This window comes from Pseudonaja textilis, chromosome 2 (assembly GCF_049901715.1).
Source record: "Pseudonaja textilis isolate UNSWEBS1 chromosome 2, rPseTex1.2, whole genome shotgun sequence".
Taxonomy (NCBI): Eukaryota; Metazoa; Chordata; class Lepidosauria; order Squamata; family Elapidae; genus Pseudonaja; species Pseudonaja textilis.
In genome coordinates, this window is record NC_141991.1 from 2269437 (window position 1) to 2296744 (window position 27308).

At 39.9% G+C, this 27308-nt stretch overlaps 3 protein-coding genes across 3 annotated transcripts in view; all 3 read right to left on the minus strand.

The window, feature by feature from the left end:
- Positions 1 to 27308, minus strand: part of LOC148126536 (uncharacterized) — a 296703-nt gene that overhangs the window by 222067 nt on the left and 47328 nt on the right. The window lies entirely within an intron of this gene.
- LOC113452335 (uncharacterized) overlaps positions 1 to 27308 on the minus strand; it is a 268593-nt gene that overhangs the window by 193941 nt on the left and 47344 nt on the right. The window lies entirely within an intron of this gene.
- LOC113452081 (uncharacterized) overlaps positions 1 to 27308 on the minus strand; it is a 91129-nt gene that overhangs the window by 16569 nt on the left and 47252 nt on the right. Inside the window, 2 exon segments of the mRNA XM_087928479.1 lie at positions 18678 to 18845; positions 18847 to 19859. Coding sequence (XP_087784605.1) covers positions 18678 to 18845; positions 18847 to 19859 — 1181 coding nt within the window.

Sequence of the window (27308 nt, forward strand, 5' to 3'; positions counted from 1 at the left end):
CCCTCATAGCTCAGCCAGCACCAGCACAGCAACCGACTGCAGCCCCAGGGCCCCCAGCGGGAGGTATGATCCCTAAAAGACGCATAGCTCCAAAGCTGCCTCCGTTAGAAGTGAAATTTGGAGGAAATCCCAAAGACTTGGGTTTCTTCCTAGCACAAGTCTGGAGCTATATGGAGGAGTATGGGGGGGGAGTTCACCTCTGAAGCAGCCAAAGTAAGATGTGTTACCAGGGCCCTGGAGGGAATAGCTGCAGAGTGGATAGTGACTTTGCATAATGATAACTCCCCCCAACTGCGGAATTACAACGTATTCATGACTGCGTTGCGGGCAAGATTTGAGGACCCACTGGCGGAGAGAAAGGCCAGGATCAGGATGAAAACCATAAATCAAGGGAGGAGGTCAGTGGCTGACTACACCCAAGAGTTTAGACAGCTGGCGTACCATATCCGAGGCTGGTCCCAGGAAGCCCTGATAGAAGCCTATAAAGATGGTCTAAATGAAGACGTATACCAGATGTGTATCTCCAGAAGGGATCCTAATGATTTGCAACTGTGGTACTTGCTGGCAGAAGAAGTGGAGATAGATTTGACCTGAAGCAGACGCAGGGAGGGTTCCGGGTGGAGCAAGCCGTCCCCACCCATGCTTCCAAGAGGCCCCTAAACCTCTGAGAGGAGGAGTGATGGCAAGACCCAGATCCACTGCCTGTTTTCGATGTGGAAAGGAGGGCCACCAGATTGCAGGCTGCATGGTGTCCCTGAACGTATAATTTCTGACCGAGGGGTTCAATTCACCTTGAACTTTTGGAAGGAGTTCCTGAAGTTGATTGGCTCCGCCCAGGGCTTAAGCTCCGCCCACTATCCCCAAACCAATGGGGCCTGTGAGAGGACTAACGCTGTGCTAGAACAATACCTCAGATGTTACATAAATTATCAACAGGATAATTGGGCTGACTTATTGCTGTTTGCTGAGGTGGCATACAACAATTCTGTTCATAGTACTGGGTTCACCCCCTTTAAAGTGGCAACGGGACAAGACTTTGTGACCATACTTGAGCTTCCTCAGGAAAAGCCTAACATCCAGTCGCTAGATGAATGGATATCTCAACTCCAGCTTAACTAGCCAGTTGCTCACAAAGCATTGGACGACGCCCATCAGTCCCATAAGAAATTTGCAGATAAAAAGAGAGCCCCACAGAAGTCCTATCAAGTGGGTGACAAAGTTTTCCTGTCCACTAAATACCTACAAACCACTCAAAAGTTGAAGAAACTTGGTCCTAAGTATGTAGGTCCTTTCAAAATTGAGCAAATTGTAAATCCTGTGACCGTCCAATTGACACTACCAAAAACTCTTCAATGAATTTACCCAGTCTTCCATGTTAGTTTGTTGAAACCTGAACACACTTCTGGTTTGAGACCAACCCAGACTGATCCTCCTATACCATTGCTGATTGAGGGTGAACAGCACTTTGAAGTTAAAGAGATTTTGGACTCTCGTAAATGGAGGGGTCGCCTCCAATACCTTGTAGCTTGGAAACATTTCCCATTTTCCCAAGCTGAGTGGGTTAACGAGAAGGATGTTGGAGCCCCTAATTTCAGTAAAAGATATCTTTCCTCTAATCTATGGAGTCTAAGTATTTCTTTCTTGGATTTTGAATGGAGCACAGACTGACACCTGCAGTCTACTAAGACTCCAAGATCCCTCTCACAGTTACTATAATTTCTAAATGTATTTTAATTGTTAAATATTTAAATACAATACATTTTTAAACACAGGAAAAATAGAATATCTCACCAAAGCACATGACTGACTGATCATCAGGCTAACTTTATTACAAGGACACCCTACACTGCCATTTTTAATGCAGATCTAGTAAGAGTTGGATTGTGATAGTGGCCTTTTAGCTATCGGATATAAGCTCTGTTGTATGGAAGAAGCTGAAATATAATAACCTCAACATATACAGGTAGTCCTCAATTTAGGACCACAATTGAGCCAAAAGTTCATGTTGCTAAGTGAGAAATTAAGTAATTTTTGCCCCATTTATGACGTTGCTTGCCACATTTATTAACTGAATCACGGTTGCTAAGTGAATCCAGATTCCCCATTGAAAGTGTGAAAAATGGTCTGAGTTGGGGACTACCTGTATTTTATTGATTCCCTTTTCATTCAGAAATTCCAGATGGCATACAAAGCATTTCCTGGGTAGCATGCTGTAATTTATAGGGTAAATGTCCCTCAGACAGACTCCCTCTACCGAGATATACTTCTTACCTCTCAATAATTCATCATGTCTCGCCTCTGCCAACTCCTTGCAGGACAATGTGATATGACTAACTTGCTGCAGGGACCACTCGCTGTGGGAGTGAGTGTGTGGGCAGATTGTGTAGGGTTCATGGCTGGTTATGGATGCATGGGTGGGTGAGCAAACTGGTTGGTAGAGGGCATGAAATACACAGGCAGGTGAGTGGGTGAGAAGAGTGCAGGGGTGCTGAGTGGGTGAGCAAATTGGTTGGGAGAGTCCTGGCCCTGGTCCCCCCTTGCCTGTTGACATAGGCCTTTGTGGCTACATTGTCAATCATGACCAACCACCATGGTATAAAAGTGTTTCAGGGCTAGGAAGATAGCCCTGAGCTCCAGCCAGTTCATGGGGCATGTCCTTTCTGCTTGAGACCAATACCCCTGGGCTATTTCTTCCTCCAGATGAGCTCCCCAGTCATGGAGACTGGCATCTATGGTGAGTCGTATCCTGTCTGGCTCTTTGAAGGGAAAACCCTTCCCTAGGGCCTGGGACTGCCACCATGCAAAGGACCATATGACCTGTGAAGGAACCTGAACCCTCATGGTTGAATGGCTGGTTCCTGCCTCTTGAAAGGGGAGCAAGAACCATTGGATTTCTCGGGCATGGAGATGGGCCCACGGTACGATCCCAATGCAGGAGATCATTGATCGAAAACCCGTGGTCTCGTAGACTCTGTATTGTGATGTGAAGGTTGTGATGGGCCGAATGAATCGACTGTGACTGGATGAGTATGTCATCCAGGTAGCATTGGATCCTCACTGGTATGGTACGAAGTAAAGACCTAAGCTCCCTAGACTTTCGTGAAGACCCTTGGAGCAGAGAGACCGAAGGGTAGAGCCCGGTACTGGAAATGGGTGTAAATGGATAACAAAAACGGAGAATCTGGCGGTGATGAGGCCAGATAGGGATATGGAAGTAAGCCTCCGTGAGGTCTAGAGAGGGGGTCGCCCTCTCGAATGCTCTCAAGGACAGAATGCAAGGTCTGCATCTTAAAGTGCCTGTATGGGATAAATTTGTTTAATAATTTCAAATCCAAAATACATCAGCACCCCCTAGAGGCCTTTGGAATCACGAAGAGGCGAGAGTAGAAGCCTTGCCCTCGTTAATGCATAGGAACCGGTTGAATAGCTCATATGTCAATGACATGTTGGATTGCCGATTCCATAAGAGCCCGTCTAGAACTCCCTTGACGTGGGGTAGTGGATGAACCAATGTGGAGGTGGGGAAAGAAGCTCCAGCTGGAGGCCAGACCTCACCGTCTCAGAAACCCGGGTGTCCAATGTAGACTTCCATCTCCATCTGGAGGCAAAGAAAGCCAATGGCCTCCAATGGGGGGTGAGATGGGGCACTCACCTCAAGCGTCTAAATGAATGACCTTCTCCCCCTCAAAAGGGCCATTTACCAGGGGCATATTGCTGCCTGCTGGAAGCTTCAGGCTGCTGTTCCTGATGGGCAGGGAAGGATCTCTGACCTCTGGAGAACTGAGGGCTGGTATCAGATCTGAAAGATGAGGTATGATAGTAAGACCCGGGGCAATACTCAGGCTTCTTCCCTGCTGAGGAGAGGACCTTCTCTTGTCCTTAGTCTCTGTCAAGTATGGGTTAAGGATATCACCAAATAGAAGAACTTCCGGTTGCAAGGCTTCGGCGGCGGCAGGAATCCACTTCTCTGTGGGTCCCTGCTGGGCTTGCCACTGAGGTATCCCCGATCCAACTGGATTTGGGGGTTGTCACTGCCCTGAAGGGGCAGCGGAAGACAGAGGAGATCGGGGCAGGGGTCTGGGGATATCGCACTCCCTTTCCCCAGCCGGCTAGACTCCTTTTTCCTGAGGCGGTGGAGCGGCTGTCAGTAATGGCAGCCACAAAGAAATCTTCAGCCGGATAAGATTGTGCAGGAGGAAGAGCCAGAAAGAGAAGTTTTCTTGGCTGAACTGGGACATTAAGTTACTTTTAAAACATCCTGGAAACCTGACTTTTGGATTGATACATTTGTTTCCAAAAGAATTTGTTACATCGGCGAAAGTGCTGAAGGAAAGTTCACTCCCCTTCCTTACGGAGAAAGCAAAGGAGCACAGAAAAACCTGCTTTTTAAAGGTAAAAATAAGCTCTTTGTTACAAGTGGGAAGGAGAGGACTAAAAAAATTTTTTTAAAAACTTTGTTGGAGGAGACGCCTTGAAGATTATAAGACCATCAATTAATTGTAATACGGCTTTTAAAATACATTTGGGATTTTGCCCCTGGAGGAAAAACTGTAAAGAGAAGAAGAGGAAATAATTTTTGTTTGTTTGGATTGTTTGACAACTTTGACATTTGGAAATTTCTTTAAAATTGAAAGCATCTGGGTTGTTTTTAAAAATCTACAATGGCACCATCTGTCGATGAACTAAAAATGGAATATGAAAAATTAAAAGAAAGACAGCAAAATGGCAAGGATTCCTTGGGAGCTGCCTTCCATTTTTTAGAAATGGCGGTTTCTACTTACCAGCAAATACTTGAGGAAGGAGAAGGAGAAGAAGAAGGAGAAAAGGAAGAAGCCATCTTTAATGGACTAAAAAGTTCGATTAAGAAAGAAAATGGGAAGAGAGGAAGGAAAAATGGGAATTTAAGATTTAATAAAACAACCAAGAAAAAGAAAAATAGGGTGAAAAGAAGGTACAATGTTAGAAAGCAATTGAAAAGAGAATTACAACAGAGAGGGGAAGTTAAAAAGGGGGAGGCTAGGAGGGGGGGGGCAAAAAGACCAGATTGGAGAAGAAAGGGAGGGAAAAAGAAAAAAAAAGCCACGGGCTAGAACAAGATTTCAAAAAGCAATTTTTTTTAGAGATGAAGGATAATGGATAGTGCATAATTAAAAAAGATTCTGCAAGAGTGCATAAGATAGTATTGTAGTATTTGCATTTGAAATAGTTTATTGGAATATTTAATAAAATATTAATGTTTAATAATGATAGACGTTAATATTTAATAAAATATTAAGGAGAATGTGTAAAATGATTAATGTTTAGTTATAGTTTAATTCGTTATTGTCTTAATGTTATTATAATCTTAGCATTTTATTTTCTTATTCTAAAATAATGTACTTATCAGATTTAGAATTAGAATGGAAATTATACATTTAACTATACTATAAGTTTACTATTCTTTTATTTTAAGATTTAATATGTAGAATGTACTAAGCAGAATCAGGATGGAAATTATGTATTATTTTAAGTTTTACTTTAGGGGAAGGTGTCATACTTTAAAAGTGATTACAGGGGAAATTTTTTGTTAAAGAGAAGAGATAAATAGATGATTGGTAAAGAACGGGAAAAAAACATAAGCATAATGATTTTGAAATAAGATGAAATAAATAAAACATAATTAAGAGAGTGAAAAGATGGGAGAAGTTATATAGAAAATATAAAATGGTTAATAAGATATGAATGGTACATAAGGTGAGCATGAATTTGATTTAGGTCTGTCAAAAAAGATCTAACCTGGAGCTAAGCCACTTTTCAAAATAAGTTCTATGTTTTATGTTTTGTGTTTTTTTAGTTATGTTTGATTGTAAACTAATAAAACCTTGGAGGAATGAAACCAAAGGGAGAGAAATTGGGAAAAGACATGTATAAATGACAACGAAGGAGGTTTTTTTAAAAATGTTTTGCTTTATGTTATGTATTTGGTGTGCTTATGACTGATTGAGAATTACTAAAACTTTGATAGAAAGAAATATAATTGAACAAAAGTGAAGGGAGAAATAATGAGAAATTTGGAAAAGATATAGATGTGTAAATGGAAATGTGATAATGTGGAACTATGTTTTAAAAAATAATGCTTTATTTGCCTTGTTAAAATTTATAAGTAATTCTTAGGAGGTTTTATACTTTTATGTTTTATGTTTTGTTTGTCTTCAAAAATCAATAAAACTTGTTCCTAAAAAAAAAAAAAGGATATCACCAAATAGCTTATCGCCTGTGCATGGAGCCGATGCCAATTTCCATTTTTGGCATGAGTCAGACTGCCGGTTGTGCAGCCAAAGCAGTTGTCTGGCCATTACTGAAGAAGCCATGGCCCTGGAAGTGAATTTGGCCGAGTTCAAGGTGGAGTCTGCTGTAAACTCCGCCACTGCAATTATTTTATTGATGTCTTGGTGGGCCCTGAACTTGGTGGCCGGAAGCCTCTCCTGAAGCTGGTGAAGCCAGTGCAATGAGGATCACATAAAAAATGAGGTGGCCGTAGATGCTCTAATCGCCCAAGCCACTGCCTGGTGAGTGCGCTTGAGAGTTTGCTCAGATCGTTTGTCCTCTGCCTTGAGGACATCCTCTGGCTCAGTGGAAGTGCCTGAGGAAGAAAACAAGGCCACCACTGGGGCATCCAGTGAAGGTATGACCAGGGCATTGGGCAGAGACGGGCCCATGGAAAACAGTGAGTCAGAGTGGCCAGAAGTAGATTCCTGCTTTATTTCCCAAAGTCTAGTTTTATTTTTTGAAGGGGCTTGGCTGATACCCTGGAGTTCTTTTCCCAGAGATGGTAAAAGATCAACAATCAGCCAAAGTTGGAGATGTGCAGGAGGGAGCGTGTGTGGGCCCTCCCTCCGGAGCATTAACTGGATCTGCCAGCCCTTGTTTGGAGGAGATGATGGATGCTTTCAGAATGGCAGTAGAGGAAAGAGATTTGGGAGCTATACCAAAATGTTTCAACTCAAGAAGTTGTTATAACCCAGATGTAACCCAGCTGTCTGAAGAGAAATCTTTCTCTAGCCCCAGGCATATTGCTATTCTGTCAGATTGGAAGGAAGAGAGACAATTGGGGTCAGGATTCTCTCAAGAAGACCCCAAGATTTATCCTGGGAGTCCATCGAAGGCATATTTACATCAACATTTCCAGAATATAAAGGTGACAGGCTTGGTCTCACAGTCTGTTTGGACCGAAGGAAGCTTGAGACCACCCATATTCACTTACCCAAGTATCGTGAGGGACAAGGAGACTATACAGATGCCAGTTGGAGGAGGCCAGAAAGAAGCATCAACTGACAGAGGTATGTTGCAGCCTCCAAGGCAATCCCCTCATTTTCCAGAAGGAATTTTGCCCCCTGAAGAGAGTATCCCTCCAGGGTGGGGATTTTATGCAGGCCAGGTGTTATAGGTGAAATTTGGTTATTACACCTGAGAATATAAAGAGCTGAACTGAAGCCATTTTGTGTTTGCAGTTTGAACTTTTAAAAGTTTAGAACAGTTATGAAATGTGTTTTTGCTAGACAATCATACTAGATTGCAAAACTATGTACTTTGCTTAAGTTAGAGATATGTTCTAGGGAGCTTTGACATTATATAGTCACATTAAGAGAAATTAATGACCCTATTATAATCTTCTGGTATTTGAATAACAAGAAATCTAGAGATAAATCTGAATTAAAAATGCTGATAATCTTCCAATGTCAATTTTTGTGGAAAGACCGACAACTTTCCTATGGGATTCTACGTATTTTTCATTTGGAAAACAAGATGTGTTATGTAACTGTTTATATAACTATATTTGGATATAAATATGTGTCTTTACTGGAAGAGGAGTCTCCTTTTCCTCATACTATGACCAGTATGTGCTAAAGGTTGGTCGATACTGCAGTATCTACTTAAATAAAAGCCAGTCAAGTGTTTCAGAATATCAAGTCTATTATTTCATTTCTGCTCTTACTTATCACACCAGGGGTGGATTCAATGCCAATGGCAGCCAGCACCAACACAACCGTGGTCTGAAGGGGGGTTACCCAGACAGCAGACAGCAGACAGCAGCCACTTCATGCAACCAGGGAACCAGGCCACACCCATCTTCCTCCTGGCAACCACAAATGCAACCCCAACTGGCACGAGGCCACAGGGACCCCTATTCCCGAGGGGCACTACGCAGCCAGGATTCAGGGGGCCTACCCAGTCAACATATGCCACCCCTCCGGTTTCTTTCATTCCAGTTCAACCTGCAGGGGCCTGGCATGTGCCACCTCCCCAACCACGACCCAGGCTGGACCAAGTACCCTTTAAGGGTATTAATAAATAAATACCCTATATTTGATGGCCGCCATGAACATTTCAATTACTTCCTCACTCGAATCCGATCCCATATAGAACAATTTGGAGATCAATACGCCACAGAGCGCGATTTGGTTACGGCCATAACAAATGGGATGAATGAAGGGGATCCTTCAGACTGGGTGGCCCAACCACAAAATGAACAAGTCCCCGAATTATACAATGTAAACGGGTTTATTCAATTATTAAGACTCAGATTTGAAAATCCAGGCAGGGTAGCAGAGAATGAAGAGAAGTTAATGGAAATGAGGCAAGGCAAGCAACCCTTGTCAGAATTTATTTAGGACTTTAGAAGGGTTGCAAGCCACCTCATGGATTGGCCTGAAAGAATGACTTTACACTATTTTAAAAACATTGATCCAGAAGTAAAGAAGGCCTGTGAAATTAGGAGAATCCCAGAGACCTTACAATCGTGGTATGCTGCCTCCCTTAGCTTAGATCGCAGCATCAACCCACACAGGAAACCCCTTCCAGCAGCCCCGCCTAAGAGAATTGTGGCTAGGAGACCACCGATCGGACCAGCCAAAACTGCTTGTACCTGAAATGTTACTGATGTGGCCAAACCAGCTATAGAGCAGCAGACTGTATGGCCTCTGCTCCTGTACCACAAACACCACAGTCAAAGTCTAATTCAGCTGTTAGAGGTTGGAAGAATCAAGGTAGACCTCGGGCAGGGGCGGGTTTATCAAACACAGCTGGGAAATCCGCCTCTGCACAGATGGGAGCCACAGACCACCAGACAGACACCACATCCCCAAGAACCTGACCTGCGAAGACGACCCAATGATCCCATCATACCTTTTACTGTCAAGGTCAAGTTAGTGGTACCAAAAACGGGGGAGGCCAGGGAGTTAGAAGCTGTCATTTATACTGGGTGTTTGAGATGTCTTATCAGACTCCCTATCATTGAACAATTGGGCATAAAGGCTAACCCTCTAAAACACCCAATCAACTTTGAGCAAGTGGATGGAACCTTAATTGGGGGGGGGGGGGCAGCCACCAAAATGACAGAATTGATCAAGATGGAATGAAAGCCCCATTGTGAAATCATAAGCTTCATAGTGGCCCCCAAGATGTCAGAATCAATCATACTGGGACTTGCTTGGCTAGACAAATGGGCCCTGACAATCAAATGGGAGGATGGATTCAGAAAAATCCTCATTGGACTGGGTCCATTGCCCCCTCTTATGCCCACTATAAAGCCACCAGTCAGCTTGAACACAGAGCCTGAGCCAGCATCCATAGCATCCCACCTTCTCCCAGATAACCCCCAGGTACCCGACCAATACAAAGACTTGGCTGAAGCATTCAGTGAAGAAGAGTGTAATATTTTACCTCCCCATTGAGCCACTGATTGCGCCATAGAATTAGAGCCCAGGGCAAAATCACCAAAACCAAAGATGTATTCCATGAAGCCTGGTGAAATGGCTGAATTAAGGAAATACATCAACCCAAACTTGGAACGAGGTTTTATTGAGCTTGCCAAATCAAGATTAGCTGCCCCCGTGTTGTTCAAGGAAAAAAAAGATGGCAGGTCAAGATTGTGTGTTGACTTTAGAAGCGTGAACGCCGTATGCGTCAAAAACATGTATCCTCTCCCTCTTATGACAGACTTATTGAACCATCTGTCGAAGGGCAAGGTATTTACCAAGCTAGATCTCAGGGAAGCTTACTACCGGGTCCGCATCAAAGAGGGAGATGAGTGGAAAATTGCTTTTAACTGCCCTCTGGGTAGCTTCCAATTCAAAGTCATGTCTTTCGGACTTCAGGGGGCTCCTGCAGTGCTTATGCAGCTCATCAATGAGATGCCACACCCGCACCTTTTCCATGGGTCCTCGTGTACCTAGATGACATCCTTATATTCAGCAAAACCATGGAAGAACATATTCAATTGGTCCAACAAGTTCTAGAAAAACTTCTAGCCGTCAAATTAAATGTGAAATTCTCAAAATGCGAATTCCACAGTCTCTGGACTACTTAGGCTACCGAATATCTAACCTGGGGATTGAAATGGACCCCGGAAAGGTGAAAGCGGTGCTGGGCTGGCAACCCCCCAAAACCTGAAAACAACTTCAAAGTTTCTTGGGGTTTGCTAACTTCTATAGACATTTCATTCCGTCCTTTGCTAAAGTTGCCCTCCTGTTGACAGAGCTATTAAAAATGGGCCTGTCACCCAACAAACCAAAGCCAAGTCAACCCCTGGCTTGGACTACGGACTGTCAGAAAGCTTTCAAGACCTTAAAATGCCTCTTCGCAGCTGAGCCCATCCTCCAGCACCCAGACGCAACCAAGCCTTTTATTGTCCAAACTGATGCAAGTAATGTAGGGGTGGCAGCTGTTTTGCTGCAAAAAGACTCTCAAGATTGACTGATGCCTTGTGCTTATGTACCCAAAAAGCTGAGACACAGAGCGAAAGCGGGTGGTCTGGGAGAAAGAAGCATTTGCCATTTGATGGGCTTTATTGACTTGGAGGCATTTTCTAGAAGGGGCGCCAGAGGCCTTTGAGGTATGGACTGATCATAAGAACCTCGAGGCTCTAAAGACCCCTAGGAGATTATTGCCCAAACAAGTCCGCTGGGTCTAATATTTCAAGCGATTCAACTTCAACATTAAATATATCCCCAGAGGGAAAAATGTGCTAGCAGATGCTCTGTCCAGAAAACCTCAGTTTGACAGCCACTGAGAGGAAATAGTACAAGCCTTAATTTCAGAAGCTCAATCGGCAGGCCAAGTGACCACTTGAGCCCAAGCCAACCACAACCCCAAGCACCTGGAAGATAAGCTGACTGCAGAATTGAAAACAGCCCTATTGACCAATCCTTGGTTCCTGGACCATCAAACCGAGTTGACAATGAATGATGGACTAGCTTGGAACAGGACTAAACTTTATGTACCCACAATCCTAAGACTACTGATACTAAAACGTAGCCATGACTCCCAGCTGGGAGGACACTTCGGATTCCTATAAACCCTACATTTACTGAGAAGACAGTTCTGGTGGCCAAAAATGAAACCTGATGTGGAGGACTATGTAAAAAGTTGCTCAATTTGTGCCACAATGAAACACAAAACTGGAAAAACCCCTGGCCTCCTGCAACAAGTTGCTGAACCAACCCAACCTTGGGAAGAGATGGCAATGGACTTTATTGCTGAATTACCTAAGAGCGAACGGAATACGATCATTTGGATTATAATTGACTTATTCTCTAAACAGGGCCATTTTTTAGCCTGCAAAAGACTTCCATCTGTGAAAAAATTTACAAAGCTGTTCGTGAAATATATTTATAGACTATATGGAGTGCCTCGTAGAATAATATCAGACAGAGGGGTACAATTTACTGCAACATTTTGGAGGGAATTTCTGAAATCATTGGTTCCTCCCAAGGGTTATCCTCAGTTTTCCATCCTGCTTGTAACGGAGCAGCGAAGAGGGCTAACACCATGATTGAACAATACATTAGATGCTATGTAAATTATCAACAAGAAAATTGGGCTGAGTTATTACCTTTTGCAGAGGTTGCTTACAATAATGCAGTACATAGCAGTACGGGATTGACTCCATTCCAAATCAACACTGGAATGGATTTTGTCCCGATGCCAGAATTACCTAGACAACCTCCCTCATCCATGTCCCTAACAGAATGGATGAACTCATTAAAGAATGGGTGGAAAGATACAAAAAAATCTTTGACTGAAGCTGCAAAAAATTACAAGAAACAGGCGGATAAACATAGATCCCTTCAACCTCCTTTTAAAGTAGGGGACTAAGTATATTTGTCGACCAAGTATCTTAGGTTGAAACTGCCCAGTAAGAAGCTGGCTCCAAAATTCTTGGGTCCATTCCCAATTTCAAAGAAAATCAATCCGGTCACTGTCCAATTAAATCTTCCTCGACTATTGGGGAAAATTCATCCAGTGTTCCATTGTAGTTTACTAAAACCAGCTACTACATCAATGATAAGACCACTGCCAATTGCTCCCCCTAAACCGCTAACAGTACAGGGGGAAACACATTATGAAATTCAAAATTCTCAGTTCTAGATTACACCATGGCCGATTGCAATATTTGGTCTTATGGAAAGGATACCCCCTCCCAGATGCTAGTTGGATAAAGAGTTGGGATGTTCATGTGGATCAGTTGGTTAACCAGTTCCATGAGGATTTTTACCACAAACTGAAGGGTCGTCTTGGAGAGGGGAGAAGGGGTCAAGGACAATGTGTTAATCCCTGTATCTGTTTTTTTTTAAATTTCTTTTAGGAGAAGTTTTCAAGGGGGGCGCCTGTCAGCTTTGAAATTCAGCTGTCACATTTAATGGAAGGGGGGGTGGAGGAGTTGAAAAGTTCCAGATTATTTTGTATGTCGTATTAAGAAATTCCAGTTGCAGTTAATTGGTTCTCATGATTTATGAAGTGTAGAAGTGGGAGGAGAGAAGGGAGAAGGTGGATTCTGTGTAATGCACGAAAATACTTTCATGTTGGAAAATTGTCTTAGACATACCAGATCTGTTTCTAAATAAATCAATTGGAGAGAAAATGTCTCAGAGTGATTGATATCATGGATACTTTCTGGATGCCTTACAATGCCTGTGGTTCAGAGGCCATCTCCACAGGGCTTAGCTATGCAGTGATCAAAGCCTTGTGTAACAAGGGCTTAAATTAGGAAGGCCTAAAAACCCCTCTTGGTGGCTGATCAATTCTGAGGTCCTCTTCCTCAGACATATTGGGGTCTATAAGTTCCCCTTCCTCTGTCTCAGAATGACCAGAGTGACTATGGTCACAGGTTTTGGAATAGTCTTTCTTCTCTTCCTCCCTCCACTCTGAATAGGAGGGTTGGAAACAGAACTGATATCTGAGAACACCCTTCTGAGAATGGGAGACCCCTTGTGGAAGATCCTGGCTTAAGAAAGCTGGGCCTCCTCTTTGAGGGTGAAGGAATTGTTTGAATCCTTCTGCTAGGCCCTGCTTAATGGCTACAGACCTTTTCCCTTATGTCCTCAGGCCTATTCTCCGAATGTAGACCCGCAGCAGTGGGGGTGTAGGTTGCTTCAGGCCTAGGCCTATGCCCCCCCCCCCATTGAACCCCCTGAGCCCCTAGGAAAGAATGGCCAGGCCCCCAGGTAGCCTGTCTAGAGGAAGGCCCTGATCTGCTCAGGAAATTGATCTTCCTCCACTCTCTCAGGAGACCAAGCTAACAGGTGACTGGAAGCCAATTCACCACCCTTGGAAGACAACTCAGGGCCAACATGCACCTCCCCAGGATGAGAGATCTGATGAATTTGGGCTTGCATTTGTGCCAAACTCTTTTCAAAGTGTTTTTCAATGACTGCACGCCTTTTCTTCTCAGCCCTTTACTTACAGGATAGCAAAAGCAGAGGTGTCTTTGGACTCCCAATATGGGAGACTTACTACAAAGAAGCATCTCCAGTATGTATTAAAGACTGCATTAAATTAGAAAATAGGATAATTTTGACATTAGAAGGATAGGCATGCCTTCATATGGAACCCCAGGAATAAGTACCACTCCTACTTTTTTAAAAAAAATTTTTTTATTAAATTTACAATTACAAACAAATCAACAACACATACACAAATAGAAAAAGCAGAAAAGAGGAAAGGAAAAAAGAAACGCGAAAAGAAAAGCGAAAGAAGGAAAGAGAAAGAAAAAATGAACATTTAAAAACATTCTCATTTTTGACAGTTAGTAAAGATCTTTTCTCTTCTTAATTTATATCATATACGCACATCTTATCCATATCTATATTTAGATTACACTCATATAAGTTTGTCCCATTCTTTTTTACTTTATAATATAGAGTCTATCTTTGGGCTAACCATTTATACCAGCAGATCCAATTGTTATAATATATTGAAGAATCTATTTTTTAGGGCTAAGGATAGTTTGTCCATTTCTGCACAGTCTAAGATTTTCTGGATGATCATCTGTTCTGTAGGTATGAGAGGTAGTTTCCAACAATGAGCAAACGTTAGCCTGGCTGCTGTTAAGATATCTATTGTTATATATTTCACTTTTTAGGTAGCTGTTTGTCAAAAATCCCTAACAGGAAGGACTCTGGTTTATATTCAATCTGTTCTTTTGTTATCTCTTCTAGCCACCTTCTAACTCTTTGCCAGTATTTCTGGGTTTCCTTACATGACCACCACATATGAAAAAAGGTTCCATCTATACTTTTACATTTCCAACATTTTGGACTCGTGTTGGGGTGCATCTTTGCTAACCTCAAAGGAGGAAGGTGCCATCTGTAAAACATTTTGTAAGCGTTTTCTTTATAAGCTGCAGATTTGGTGATCTTATTGTTTCTGTTCCAAATCTTTTCCCATTCTGTTAATGTGATACTCCGTCCAACATTCCTGCTCCAAGCTATCATATTCCCTTTGACTGTCTCTTCTTCTAACTCTACTTCCAGTAGGTAGTTATAGAATTTAGTTATATCTTTTTTATTTGATCCTAGTAAAATTTTATCTAAGTGCTGGAGTTTATTAATTCTGAAATCTTTATTATCTTGTTTATATCTACTATGGATTTGGTGATATACCCACTGATCTATTTTAAATCCCCGCTCTTGTAGTTCTTGTCGTGTTTTCAATTTTCCTTGTGCATCTAGTAAGTCTTTATATTTGATCATTTTTGTAATGTCCAGATTGTTTGGGTGAATCATTGCCTCCATTGTCGATAGCCAAATCAGTACTTTTAAATAGTGTTTTTTCCGTACTTTTTTCCAATTGGTTAATAGTGAATCTCTAATTAAGTGTCTATGAAAATATGACTGATTGGGTTTCCCCACTTCCCATAAGAAGGCGTGCCAACCTCTCTGCAAGTCGTGACCTTCTAATAATAGCATTCTTTTGTTAAGTAAGTTCACCCAATCTTTTAACCATAATAAAGCAGCTGTCGTATAGTATAGTTCCCAATTTGAAAGTGCCAATCCCCCCCTACTCTTCAAATCCTGTAATGCCCTTACGTTAATTCAAGATTTCTTTCCTTGCCAAATGAATTTGAGTATTATTAAGTTCTTCAAAAAAAATTTATGCAATTTAATTGGAATCATCTGAAATAGGTATAAGAATTTTGGTAAAATATTCATTTTGATAGAAGCAATCCTGCCCAATAGTGAAATCTGCAACCTACTCCATGATTCTAAATCTTTCTTTAGTTGTTGCAACAATCTGTCATAGTTATTCTCTTTGAGTGTCTTACAATGTGATGTTAGCCATATTCCTAAATATTTAACTTTCTTTGTTACCTGTATTCCCATACTTACCTCTAATTCCTTTTTCTGGTCTTCTGTTAAATTTTTGGTCATTAATTTTTTTTTTTCTATTGATTTTAAGTCCTGCTACTGCACCGAATTGTTCTAGTTCTTTTATCAATTTATATCCTTTTTCTATTGGTTCCTCCAAAAAGAAAACCATATCATCGGCAAACGCTTGCAATTTGTATTCTTCTGTTTTAATCTTCAATCCTTTAATTTCGGGATTTTGCCTAATACGTGTTAAGAGTGTTTCTAAAGCAAATATAGAGAGAAGAGGTGAAAGAGGGCAACCCTGTCTGACTCCTTTTTCTATTTTTATTGGATCTGTGTGTTCCTCATTTATTATGTTATTGGCCTGCTGTGTATCATAAATTGTTGTTATGATATTTTCAAATTTGGTGCCTAAATTCATATTATAAATTTTTTGAATTAAGAAATGCCAATTTAAGTTGTCGAATGCCTTTTCTGCATCTAAAAACATAAGTGCAGATTGTTTCTCAGGGTGGGCTTCATAAAATTCTAAAACATCTATTACTGTTCATAAGTTATTCTTTATCTGTCTAGTTGGGAAAAATCCATTTTGGTCTTCATGTATGTACGGATTTAAAACTTGTTTTAGTCTGTTAGCTATAATAGAGGAGAATATTTTATAATCGGTGTTTAGGAGTGAAATTGGTCTGTAGTTGTTAATGTATCTGTGGTCGGATTCCTCCTTCGGGATCAGTGAAATCAGTGCTCCCCTCCACGAGTCTGGCATCTTAGCTACCAGTAATACCTCATTAAACACTTCCAACATCAGTGGTCCAATTTGTTCCATGATTGCCTTATATAATTCTGCCGGGATCCCACCTGGCCCTGGGGTTTTATTATTCCCATGATTCTCTATTGCTGATTTCAATTCGGACCATGTAATATCTTTGTTTAATAATTCTATCAATTCATCTCCAATTACTTTGTCTTTCGTTTCCTCTAAGTAATTTCTTATTTTATCCTCATTGACTTCTTTTTTTTATATAACTTTTCAAAATATTTGTGAATGATGTCTTTTTTCTTTTCTATTTCTTGTTATATGTCACCCTTCTCGTCTATTAATTGGTATATCAATCTTTTTTTCCTTTTTTAAAGTTTATAAGATAGCCATCTTCCTGGTTTATTTGCATATTCAAAATAAATTTGCTTAGACATTTTCAAATTTATTTCCATTTTTTCTTGTTCCATTAAGTTCAATTTATGTTTGGCTGTTATTATCTGATTTTGTACTCTTTGATTTTTAGGGTTTTTTGTAATTGGGTTTCTAATTCCTTAATTATTTGTTGTAATTTATTTTGTTGAGCATATTTTCTTTTATTTCTCATGGCATTATAAGAGATTGTTATTCCTCTTATAACTGCCTTCAATGTATCCCAGATATTTTGTTTTGAGATTGCATCATTATCATTTTCCTTTAGGAAATATTTTAATTCCTCTTTAAGCTTATTAATTTACTCTTCTTCTCTTATTAATTGAGTGTTTAATGTCCATCTTTTCTTTGTTTTTTTCCTGCCTTTCCAAATTATTTGAATTGGGTTGTGATCAGCCCATTCATTTGGTAAAATTTCAATTCGTTTTATTTCATTTGCAATTTCCCCATCCATCCACGCCATATCTATTCTTGTCCATATTTTATGCTGGTTAGAGTAAAATGGAAACTGTTTTTCTTCTGGGTTTAATCTTCTCCATAAATCCACCAAATTTAATTCTTTCATCATTTCCTTACATGTTTTGGGAAACTCTTTTTTTCCTGTTTTGTTCTTGCTCACATTACTGTGGTCTTTTGGGTAATCAGCAATAGAATTAAAATCACCTATCATACAGATGTTCCTTTTTTCAAATCCTATTTTTTTTGGTGTAAATATTTAAAAAACTTTTTCTGGTCTTCATCTGGAGCACAAATTGCTACCAAGAAAAATGAAATAGTATTAATCGAGATCTGTAAAACCAGAGTTCTTCCTTCCAGGTCTGACCAAATTAGATCTGCTTTTAAGTCATCTTTCACATATATTGCAATTCCTTTCTTTTTTTATCTGCTGGTGCCGTGAATAACTTCCCTAGTTTAGGGCAATCTAAATATCTTTCATCAATTTTCCTTATATGAGTTTCTTGTAAACATATTATGTCGGTGTTTTGTTTAATTAATTTAGCTATTATCCTTTTCCTTTTAGTTGTCGAACTTAAACCATTTATATTGATGGACAGAAGTTTCTTTTCTTCATCCATTTAGTTAAATCTGTTTTGCTTTTTGTCTCGTGATAATTCGGCTCTCTCCTTGTGGTTGTTGTGGAATAGGTTCTTCTCTCTCCAGATGTGGATAGTCATTCCCTTGGGTTTGGGGGGATCCTTCTTTGTTATTTCTATGGCGACCGGTCTTCCTACGAATTTCTTTTTGGTTCCTCCTTGCTATTTTGATCTTCCATGCCTACTAGCTGTTCATAAAAGTCTTGTGCCCGTTCCATAGAATCTATTTTAATTTTTCTCTTTCCATGTTACTAACATCCCCTCCGGGATTAACCATTTGAATGGAATTCCTTTCTGATTTAGATAACTGGCTAGGAATTTGTAATCTCGTCTTATTTCCCTTACTTATCTTGGAATTTGCTTGAGGATCAAAATATCACACTCCTACTTTTACAGGCACGTTTTATGAGATTCGTTGATAAACACCTGGGAAAAAATTAGGAAGAAACATTATAGACTCAGAATATTATTCAATCTGGAACATTTGGTATGAATAGGTAGACATAAAACATGATATAGGTCAAAAAAAGAAATAAAAGTATTATGAAGTAATACTTATATTGTATAGCTAAAAATGTATACCTTATCTCCTCTAATGGCTATGGAATATAGAGCACAGTACATAGACTATAATTATATAGATTTATCTCTGATCTTTTTTACATATATGTATATATGTACTTAGTGTTAATATATTTTTTTCTCACGTACACTTTGTGAATGGGAGATCACAAATGAAATTCAATCCTTCTCTAAACTCTGCACCTTTTGCCTCATGTGGATTTCCTTGTGTGTACTAAGGGATGATTTATGCTTGAAGTAAAGTCCACAGACTGGAAATTTGAAAGGTTTTCCCACTGTGTGAGTCTTCTGGTGTATTAACAAATAGGAATTCCTATTGAAACTTTTCCCACAATCAGGACATTCAAAAGGGTTTATCTCTTGTGTGAGTCCTCTGGTGTATCATGAGGTGGGAATTCTGACTAAAACGTTTTCCACAGTCTGCACATTGAAATGGTTTCTCTCCTGTGTGAGTCCTCTTGTGTATCACCAGGTGGGAATTGCGAGTAAAACTTTTCCCACAAATAGGACATTCAAAGGGTTTTTCTCCTGTGTGAGTCCTCTGGTGTATCACCAGGCTGGAATTCTGTCTGAAACTTTTCCCACAGTCAGGACATTTGTAGGGTTTCTCTCCTGTGTGAGTCCTCTGGTGCATCACCAGGTGGGAATTCTGTCTGAAACTTTTCCCACAGTCGGGACATTCAAAGGGTTTCTCTCCTGTGTGAGTCCTCTGGTGTTTCACAAGGCTCGAATTATCAGTAAAACTTTTCCCACAAATAGAACATTCAAAGAGTTTCTCTCCTGTGTGAGTCCTCTGGTGTAACGCCAGTTGGAAATTGTGATTAAAACTTTTCCCACAAATAGGACATTCAAAGGGCTTCTCTCCTGTGTGAGTCCTCTGGTGTATCACCAGTTGGAAATTGCGATTAAAACCTTTCCCACAGATAGGACATTCAAAGGGTTTCTCTCCTGTGTGAGTCCTCTGGTGTATTACAAGGCTCGAATTATTACTGAAACGTTTCCCACAAATAGAACATTTGTAGGGTTTCTCTCCTGTGTGAGTGCACTGGTGCATCATCAGGTGGGAATTCTGTCCAAAACTTTTCCCACAGTCGGGACATTCAAAGGGCTTCTCTCCTGTGTGAATCCTCTGGTGTTTCACAAGGTTCGAATTATTATTGAACCTTTTCCCACAGTCAGGACATTCAAAGGGTTTCTCTCCTGTGTGAGTCCTGTGATGTTTCATCAGGCTTGAATTATTACTGAAACTTTTCCCACAGTCAGGACATTTGTAGGGTTTCTCTCCTGTGTGAGTCCTCTGGTGTATCACCAGGCTGGAATTCTGTCTAAAACTTTTCCCGCAGTCAGGACATTCAAAGGGTTTCTGTCCTGTGTACATGCTCATTTCTCAAGAGGTGGGAATTTGTAATGAATTATGACTGGAAATTCTCCAACAGTCAGGATATTGAAAGGGTTTTCTCCTTTTGATTCCTCCGATGTATCACCAAATTGGAATTACAATTGAAAGTTTTGCAACAATCAGGACTTTCAAAGCATTTCTCTCCTATGAGAGTCTTCTGGTTATATCATCAGACTGGAATTTTGACTTTCCCATAATCAGGACATTAAAAGGGTTTCTCTTCTGTGTGAATTCTTTGGTGTATCATGAGATGAAAATTTCTAATGAAGCTTTTCCCACTATCTAGACACCCATAGTTTCTCCCTGGAGTCAATCCACTGATGTATCACTAGACTGGAATTGTGACAATGCCTTGTTTAGTGGTGCTTTCATTCAAGCCATTTTCTTCCTCATAGGGAGAGACCTATATTCCTGTCTGCTCCACATGGCTTTACTATTCACCTTTTCTTCCAACTGACTTTCAGATATGCTGAATGAAAAATAATCGCCCTTGACATTTCATGTAATGTATCCTTGAATTGTGCATAATCTGCTTATTCTGGCTTGAAATGTTTTTAAATTTTCTGTTTTTTCTCTAACAACTTCTTGAGGAGGAGGAGGAGGAGGAGGAGGGGGAGGGGGAGGAGAATTGTGTGGTTTTCTGAAGGAAACAGAAAATATTTTGATTTCTGGCTTGATTCATTTTCCTTTTCAATGTTGCTTTTTATTTGCAGTTGTCCTAAATGTTCTTATTGCCATATTCTTTGTCTGTAAGATTCAAAGAAAAGTGTAGCATTGTTTATAAAATGTTTAGAGATAATGTAAAAAAAGAAAAAAGTAAATATTACAATGAAAAAACCAACATGCCTCAATACTAGAATAATCTCTTAATTACCTTAAAATTTATCATTCATTTGACACATGGGACACTATGGAGATCCATGTTCAAATATGCATTCAATCAAATTCAGTTATTTAATTGGGTCAATCACAAATTCTTAGCAATGCAAAGGACTATCATCAATTATAACTTGAAGTGCTGGGGATAGATTATTTAATTGCAGACATATTCCTACAGAGAGAAATACAGATATACCCACCTGCACATTTGAAAATCTATGTCTTCCAAGTCTGATAAAATGTCCCAGAATGTTTGCATTCAAACCTTCTGAGCTAAATTTAGACATGTGGGGGTTTTAACTGGTGAAATGATGCTGAAAGCTTCTGCAAGATTTGAAGCATCACTTTTGTGCATGGAAGTCCTCAGATGCAAATACTCTGGTGACATCCCCACTCAAGTAGTCCTCACTTAACCTACCACAATTAGAACTGATATTTGTGTCATTAAGCAGCTCTATCTTTAAGCATGATGTCACATGATGGTGCCAACTTGCATCTGTTCCTCTCCAGTTGTTAAGCAAATCACTGTAGGTTGTTAAAGGCAATTCGATATGACTGTGAGTTGCAATTTCCTGCTAGTATACCGAATGATTTTGCTTGTGATAAGCTAGCTTGGAAGGCCACAAATGGGTATCATCAGTGTGGGATGCTACAGTCATCATAAATATGCAACTATGGACAGAACCCGAATTGGTGAGACTTCTTTTCTTGCACCTTCAAAACCACAGTCACTGCTGACGTGCGTTCACTGAACAACTGTTAGGATTACCACAAATTTTGTGGATCAGGTGCACATCTGCTTCTACTGTGCCATATAAGGCACTGTGCCATAGAAGGCTCAGGGAAGAAGTGGTAAGTGAGGGTACCCAACCCCTAACCAACCCAGAACAGGGGATTAACCCTGGCCAACCCAGAGACATACAACTGCAGAGGAAGGTCCCACCCCTGGGAGTAAAATTCGATGGAGACCCCCAGGAACTGGGGTTTTTCCTGACACAAGTGCTCACCTACATGCAAGAATACGGGCGGAATTTTCCAACCCAGGGGTCCTGAGTACGAGTCGTCACCCTGGCCCTTGAAGGGGCAGCAGCCAGGTGGATGGTGACACTCCACAACGTCAACACCCCAGAATTAAGAAGCCCCGATTGGTTCATGACGGCCCTACGTCACCGCTTCGAAGACCCTCTTGACGATAAAAAAGCCCGAGACCACAGAATTTTATTTTTGTTCAAAGCAATTCCAATTAGGCTTGGAAAAGACTATTTTGAAGATTTAAATAAAATTGTGTTGAAATATATATAGCAAGGTAAGAAAGCGAGAATAAAATCAAAACTTTTGCAAGATGCTAGAATAAGAGGAGGATTTGGTTTGCCTAATTGGGAGTTGTACTACGAAGCTCCAAATTTGATGTGGGTCAAGTACTTGGGCAAACCATAACCCAGTGACAATTAAATGGAAAGGACAAAAAAGATCGAGATGGACATTAAATAATACTATTTTAAAGGAAAAAGACTTTACACAGCAGATGGAGAAAGAACTGGCTTTCTTCTTTAGAGAAAATAAAAAAGAAGATACTTCAACTCACAATGTTTGGTACACAATGAAGGCATACGCCAGAGGCTTGATAATAGACTATACAAGGAAAAGGAACATCAGGAAAAGGCAAGCCATTAAAGTTTTAGAAGATGAGCATAAAAGACTTGAAAAAGAACTACAGAAAATGCCACAGAAAAAAAGACATTAAACTAAAATTGGACATAATTAAACACAAAATCGGTCAAATAGAGAAAGAAGAATTAGCACAAAAAATTAGAAGTGTTAAACAGAACTACTTTGAAGATGCAAACAAACCAGGTAGATGGTTATCATACAAATTGAGAAAGGAGAAAGAATCAAGGAAAATATTGCAGTTTATAGATGATCAAGGTCAAGTTTGCTATGGCAACAAAGAGAAAAGGGAAATTATTCAAGACTTCTATGGACAACTATAGAAACAAGAGAATATTGATGAGGAGAGGAATATTGATGAGAGAATGCTAATCTACCTAAAATACCTAAAGAGACTGAAAAAATGTTAGAAAGCAATATAACAATGATGGAATTAACTGAAGCACTTAAGAAGCAAAATAATGGAAAGGCACCAGGTCCAGATGGGCTTCCGGCAGAATTTTATAAGACATTACAAGAATCGTTGAGCCTTCCACTGCTAGAAGTCATGAATGAAGTTATGTTAAAGAAGAAGATACCTAAAACATGGTCAGAAGCCTATATTACACTTATCCCAAAAGAAGAGGCTGATCCACAGCAAATTAAGAACTATAGGCCTATTTCTTTACTAAATGCAGACTACAAAAGTTTTGCTTCAATTTTGGCAGAAAGCCTTAAAAAATACTTAAATAACTTTATTCATCCTGACCAAAATGGATTTCTGCCAAAGAGACAAATTAAAAATAATATGAGAGTAATTTTGGATACTTTGGAATATTATGAGGCACACCCCAAAAAGCAAATGGCATTGATATTCTTAGACGCACAAAAGGCATTTGATAATGTGAATTGGAGATTCATGCTATTATTATTGGAACAGATGGGTTTTGCCAGAAAATTTATTCGAGCAACAGAAGCCATATGCCATAAGCAAACGGCAAAGATAATGATAGAGGGAGAATTGACAGATCCCATCAATATAAGAAAAGGTACAAGACAAGGATGTCCACTATCACCTTTGCTATTAGTACTAACTTTGGAAGTGTTGAATAGAAATATTAGAGATGACAAGAGTATAAAAGGAATGAAAATTAAAAAGGAAGAATTTAAATTGCAAGACTTTGCGGACAACTTGGCTTTCATATTAGAAGATCCTTTAGAGACAGCACCAAAATTATTGGAAAAGATAGAGGCATATGGTAAGGTGGCTGGTTTGAAAATAAATAAAGATAAAACAAAGATCCTGACAAAGAATATGCTATTAAGACAAAAAGAACTGGGAGATCTATTGAAAATTCAAGTTACGAACAAGGTCAAGTATTTGGGGATACATTTGACAGCAAGATGTAGCACATTAAAAGAGAACAATTACATTAAACTTAAACAACAGATAGTGTTAGATTTGACGAAATGGGAAAATCTACAATTGTCATTAATAGGGAGAATCTCAACAATCAAGATGAATATTCTACCTAGAATTTTATATCTGTTTCAAACAATACCAATTAGGCTTGGAAAGGATTATTTTGAAGATTTAAATAAAATTGACTTGAAATATATATGGCAAGGTAAGAAAGTGAGAATAAAGTTAAAATTTTTGCCAGACGCTAGAATTAGAGGAGGATTTGGTTTGCCTAATTGGGGGTTGTATTACCAAGCTACAAACTTGATGTGGGCTAAGGAATGGATAACATTAAGAAATACTAGATTGTTGACATTAGAAGGACATGACTTGCTATTGGGGTGGCATGCTTTTCTATGGTATAAGGGAACTAAAGCACAGGGTTATTTTAGAAGACATCACATGCAGGAGTCTCTGTGACTAAATTGGGAAAAGATTAAAAGACAATGTTATTTGAAAATTCCAGTCTGGTTATCGACTATTGAAGCATTTTCCTATCCTATAATATATAAAAAGGAACAAACAGTTAGATATGGGAAAATAATGGATGAAAAGGGTGAACTTAAATCGATGCAAAATTTAGAGGAGCAAGGTATAAAGATGAATTGGTTTTCATATGTGCAAATACATTCAAGGTATGATGAAGATCTTAAAACAAGGATTTTATCACAAATTGACTGACTTAGATAAGATTTTGACAGGTACTGATGAAAAGGTGATTAAAAAATTGTATGGTTATTTATTGGAAATTAAACTAGAGGAAGAACAAGTTAAAGAAACTATGATTGCTTGGGGGAAGAATTTTAGATATGGGATTGATTTAGAAAAATGGCAAAAATTGTGGTCTCAAAATTATAAAATGACAATGTCAACAGCATATAAAGAAAATTTGTATAAGATGTTTTACAGATGGCATTTTCCCCTGACAAGAATCACAAGAATGTTCAAGCATAAATCCAAAAAATGTTAGAAATGTCATCAGACACCTGGCTCATATTACCATATGTGGTGGACTTGTGAGGACGCTAGAAAATACTGAGCTAAAATACGCATGTGGTTGGAAAAAATGACAAAAAAACATATAGACTTGAAACCAGAGATTTTTTTATTGGGAATTTTACCTGACACATACAGTAAAGATTTAAAATATTTGATTGTAAATGTATTAACAGCGGCTAGGATTGTATTTGCTAAAAACTGGAAAAATGAGAAAATACCATTACAGGAGGAAATCAAAAAAATATTGGAATGTGCTGAAATGAGTAGATTGACATTTGAAATTAGAGAACAAGAAGATAAACAATTTTATAAAATTTGGGACCTTTTCTATCAATGGTTACCTAATAAAATATAATAATAGAATACTTAGAATTTTAGAAAATAATGAATATATAAAGATGTATTTCTTCTTTTGTTATTATATCTATAAAATGTTTCTAGGATAGATTTGGGGATGATTATATGAATTGTTATAAAATAAGCTAAGTAAATTATAGTTATCTCGCAAAGTATCAATGAACAAAATTATAGTCAAATGACTGATTAATAGTGACACTAGGGTATTCAATTTCTGATTGATAATATGAGTTATTATGCAATGTAACTGCAATTGAGACTATGAAATGGATGCACAAAAAATTGTAAACCAACCGACACTCTGTTTGTACATTTATGAAAGAAAGTTGGACGTTTTTATGTTTTGTTTGTTTTTGTTTGTCTTTAAAAACCAATAAAAACTTGTTTAAAAAAAATGTAATGGGCTCCAGGCGGAGGAGGGGATGGAGTAAAGTGCACTAAATTTGAGCGTGCTGCACAGATGCTGCAAGAGCAGCGAACAGCCATAGAGCTGGCTGTGGTGGGGCCTGGAGGGTGCGCACGAGAGGAGGAGGAGGAGAGAGGGAGGTAGGAAGCCTCCGCCACAGCTTGTGCTTATTCCTCAGCCAACTTGGATTTCCAAAAACTCGCCAAGAAGAAAGAAAAGAAGCTTCTCACACTCTTGGAAAGTCCTGCGTTCTCTACTTGGGCTCTTCGCTATCCTTTTTTCTTCCTTCCTTTTGGAAATCCGGGCTAGCTGAGGAATGAGCACAAGCCACTGTGCAGGCTTCCTCCCTTCCTCCCCCTCCTCTCGTTCTTCAGCCAGCCCAGATTTCCAAAAGGCAGAAAGAAAAGGGGACAGCAAAGAGCCCCAAGGAGAGCACGCAGGGCTTTCCGAGAGAGTGAGAAGAGACACAAACGGAGAGAGAGAGAGAGAGATACACACAGAGAGAGGGAGAGATACAAAGGGAGGGAGGGAGACTCGGCTCAATTTAGCTCTGTCTGCTCCCCTCTCTCTGTCTTTGCCCAGTTTTGCAAGGATTCAGCAGCGATTTAAGGCAGCAACCTCGTAGCACTGTGAGGTAACAACCTGTCACTCCTTTTGGAATGCAAGGTTTATTTTTGTATCTTTCTAGAGACAGAAAGAACGTGGCCAAATTTTCTTAGAGTTATTCTCTGGGTGTAGGAGTTAGGAAGGGGGGGTGGGGAGTGGGGGAGAAGGAGGGAGGAAGAGGCAAAGAGAAAGAGGAGAGAGAAGGAGAGGGAGAGAGAAAGAGATGAGAAGGAGATAGAGGGAGATAGAGATGGGAGAGGGAGGGAGGGAAAGAGCGAGCAACCCGTTTCCCATAGAAAACACAAAAAACCACAAAACCTGGGGGGGGGGTTGTTAGGAATGCAAGTCACCTAATAGTTATTTGGGTTGGAAATATATAAACCAGGATAGACATTTTAATACTGTATCTTTAAGAAAATACAAAAACTGTAATTGGGTGTGGTTTCTCAAACGGCCATAAGATGGAGCCAGAAACCTGGATTGTGTTAGTCTCAGAAGAGTGTGTGAGTGAGTCTCTGTTTCCTTCTGTTGGAGAGAGTTGCCGTTCCTAATGACTGTTAATGATCATTGATGTAAGTCTGTTACTGAACTGTTTTTTGATACTGGACTTTGATATTTGGATTATCCCTGATCTGAACACTGACTGCTTTACCTGTGAATGACTTGGACTGCTTATCTTGGACTATGCTTAAACGTTTTTTGGAAGTAAAAACCTGCATTTACTGTACAGTGTATCTGTGTGCTGTGTGAGTATTATTCAACATTACTCTCACTACGTCTCCCTGTATGGGCTCATTCTCCTAACAGGGAATTACCTCAACAAGGGTCATGTGACTCAGTGGGAGTGACATTGAGTTGCCACGCCCATCCATGTCTTGGGGCTCCCGGTATTTTGTTTTCTGTGGGAAACAGGTCCAAATGGCTCTTTGAATGTTTAAGGTTGCAGACCCCTGACCTAGGGGGAGGCAGAGGAAGGGGGGCTTTGACCACAAGCCCAATATCCAGGATCCTGCTCAGCCAAGCCCGCCCCTCTTTGTAGTTGCTGTGCCTGACAGCAAG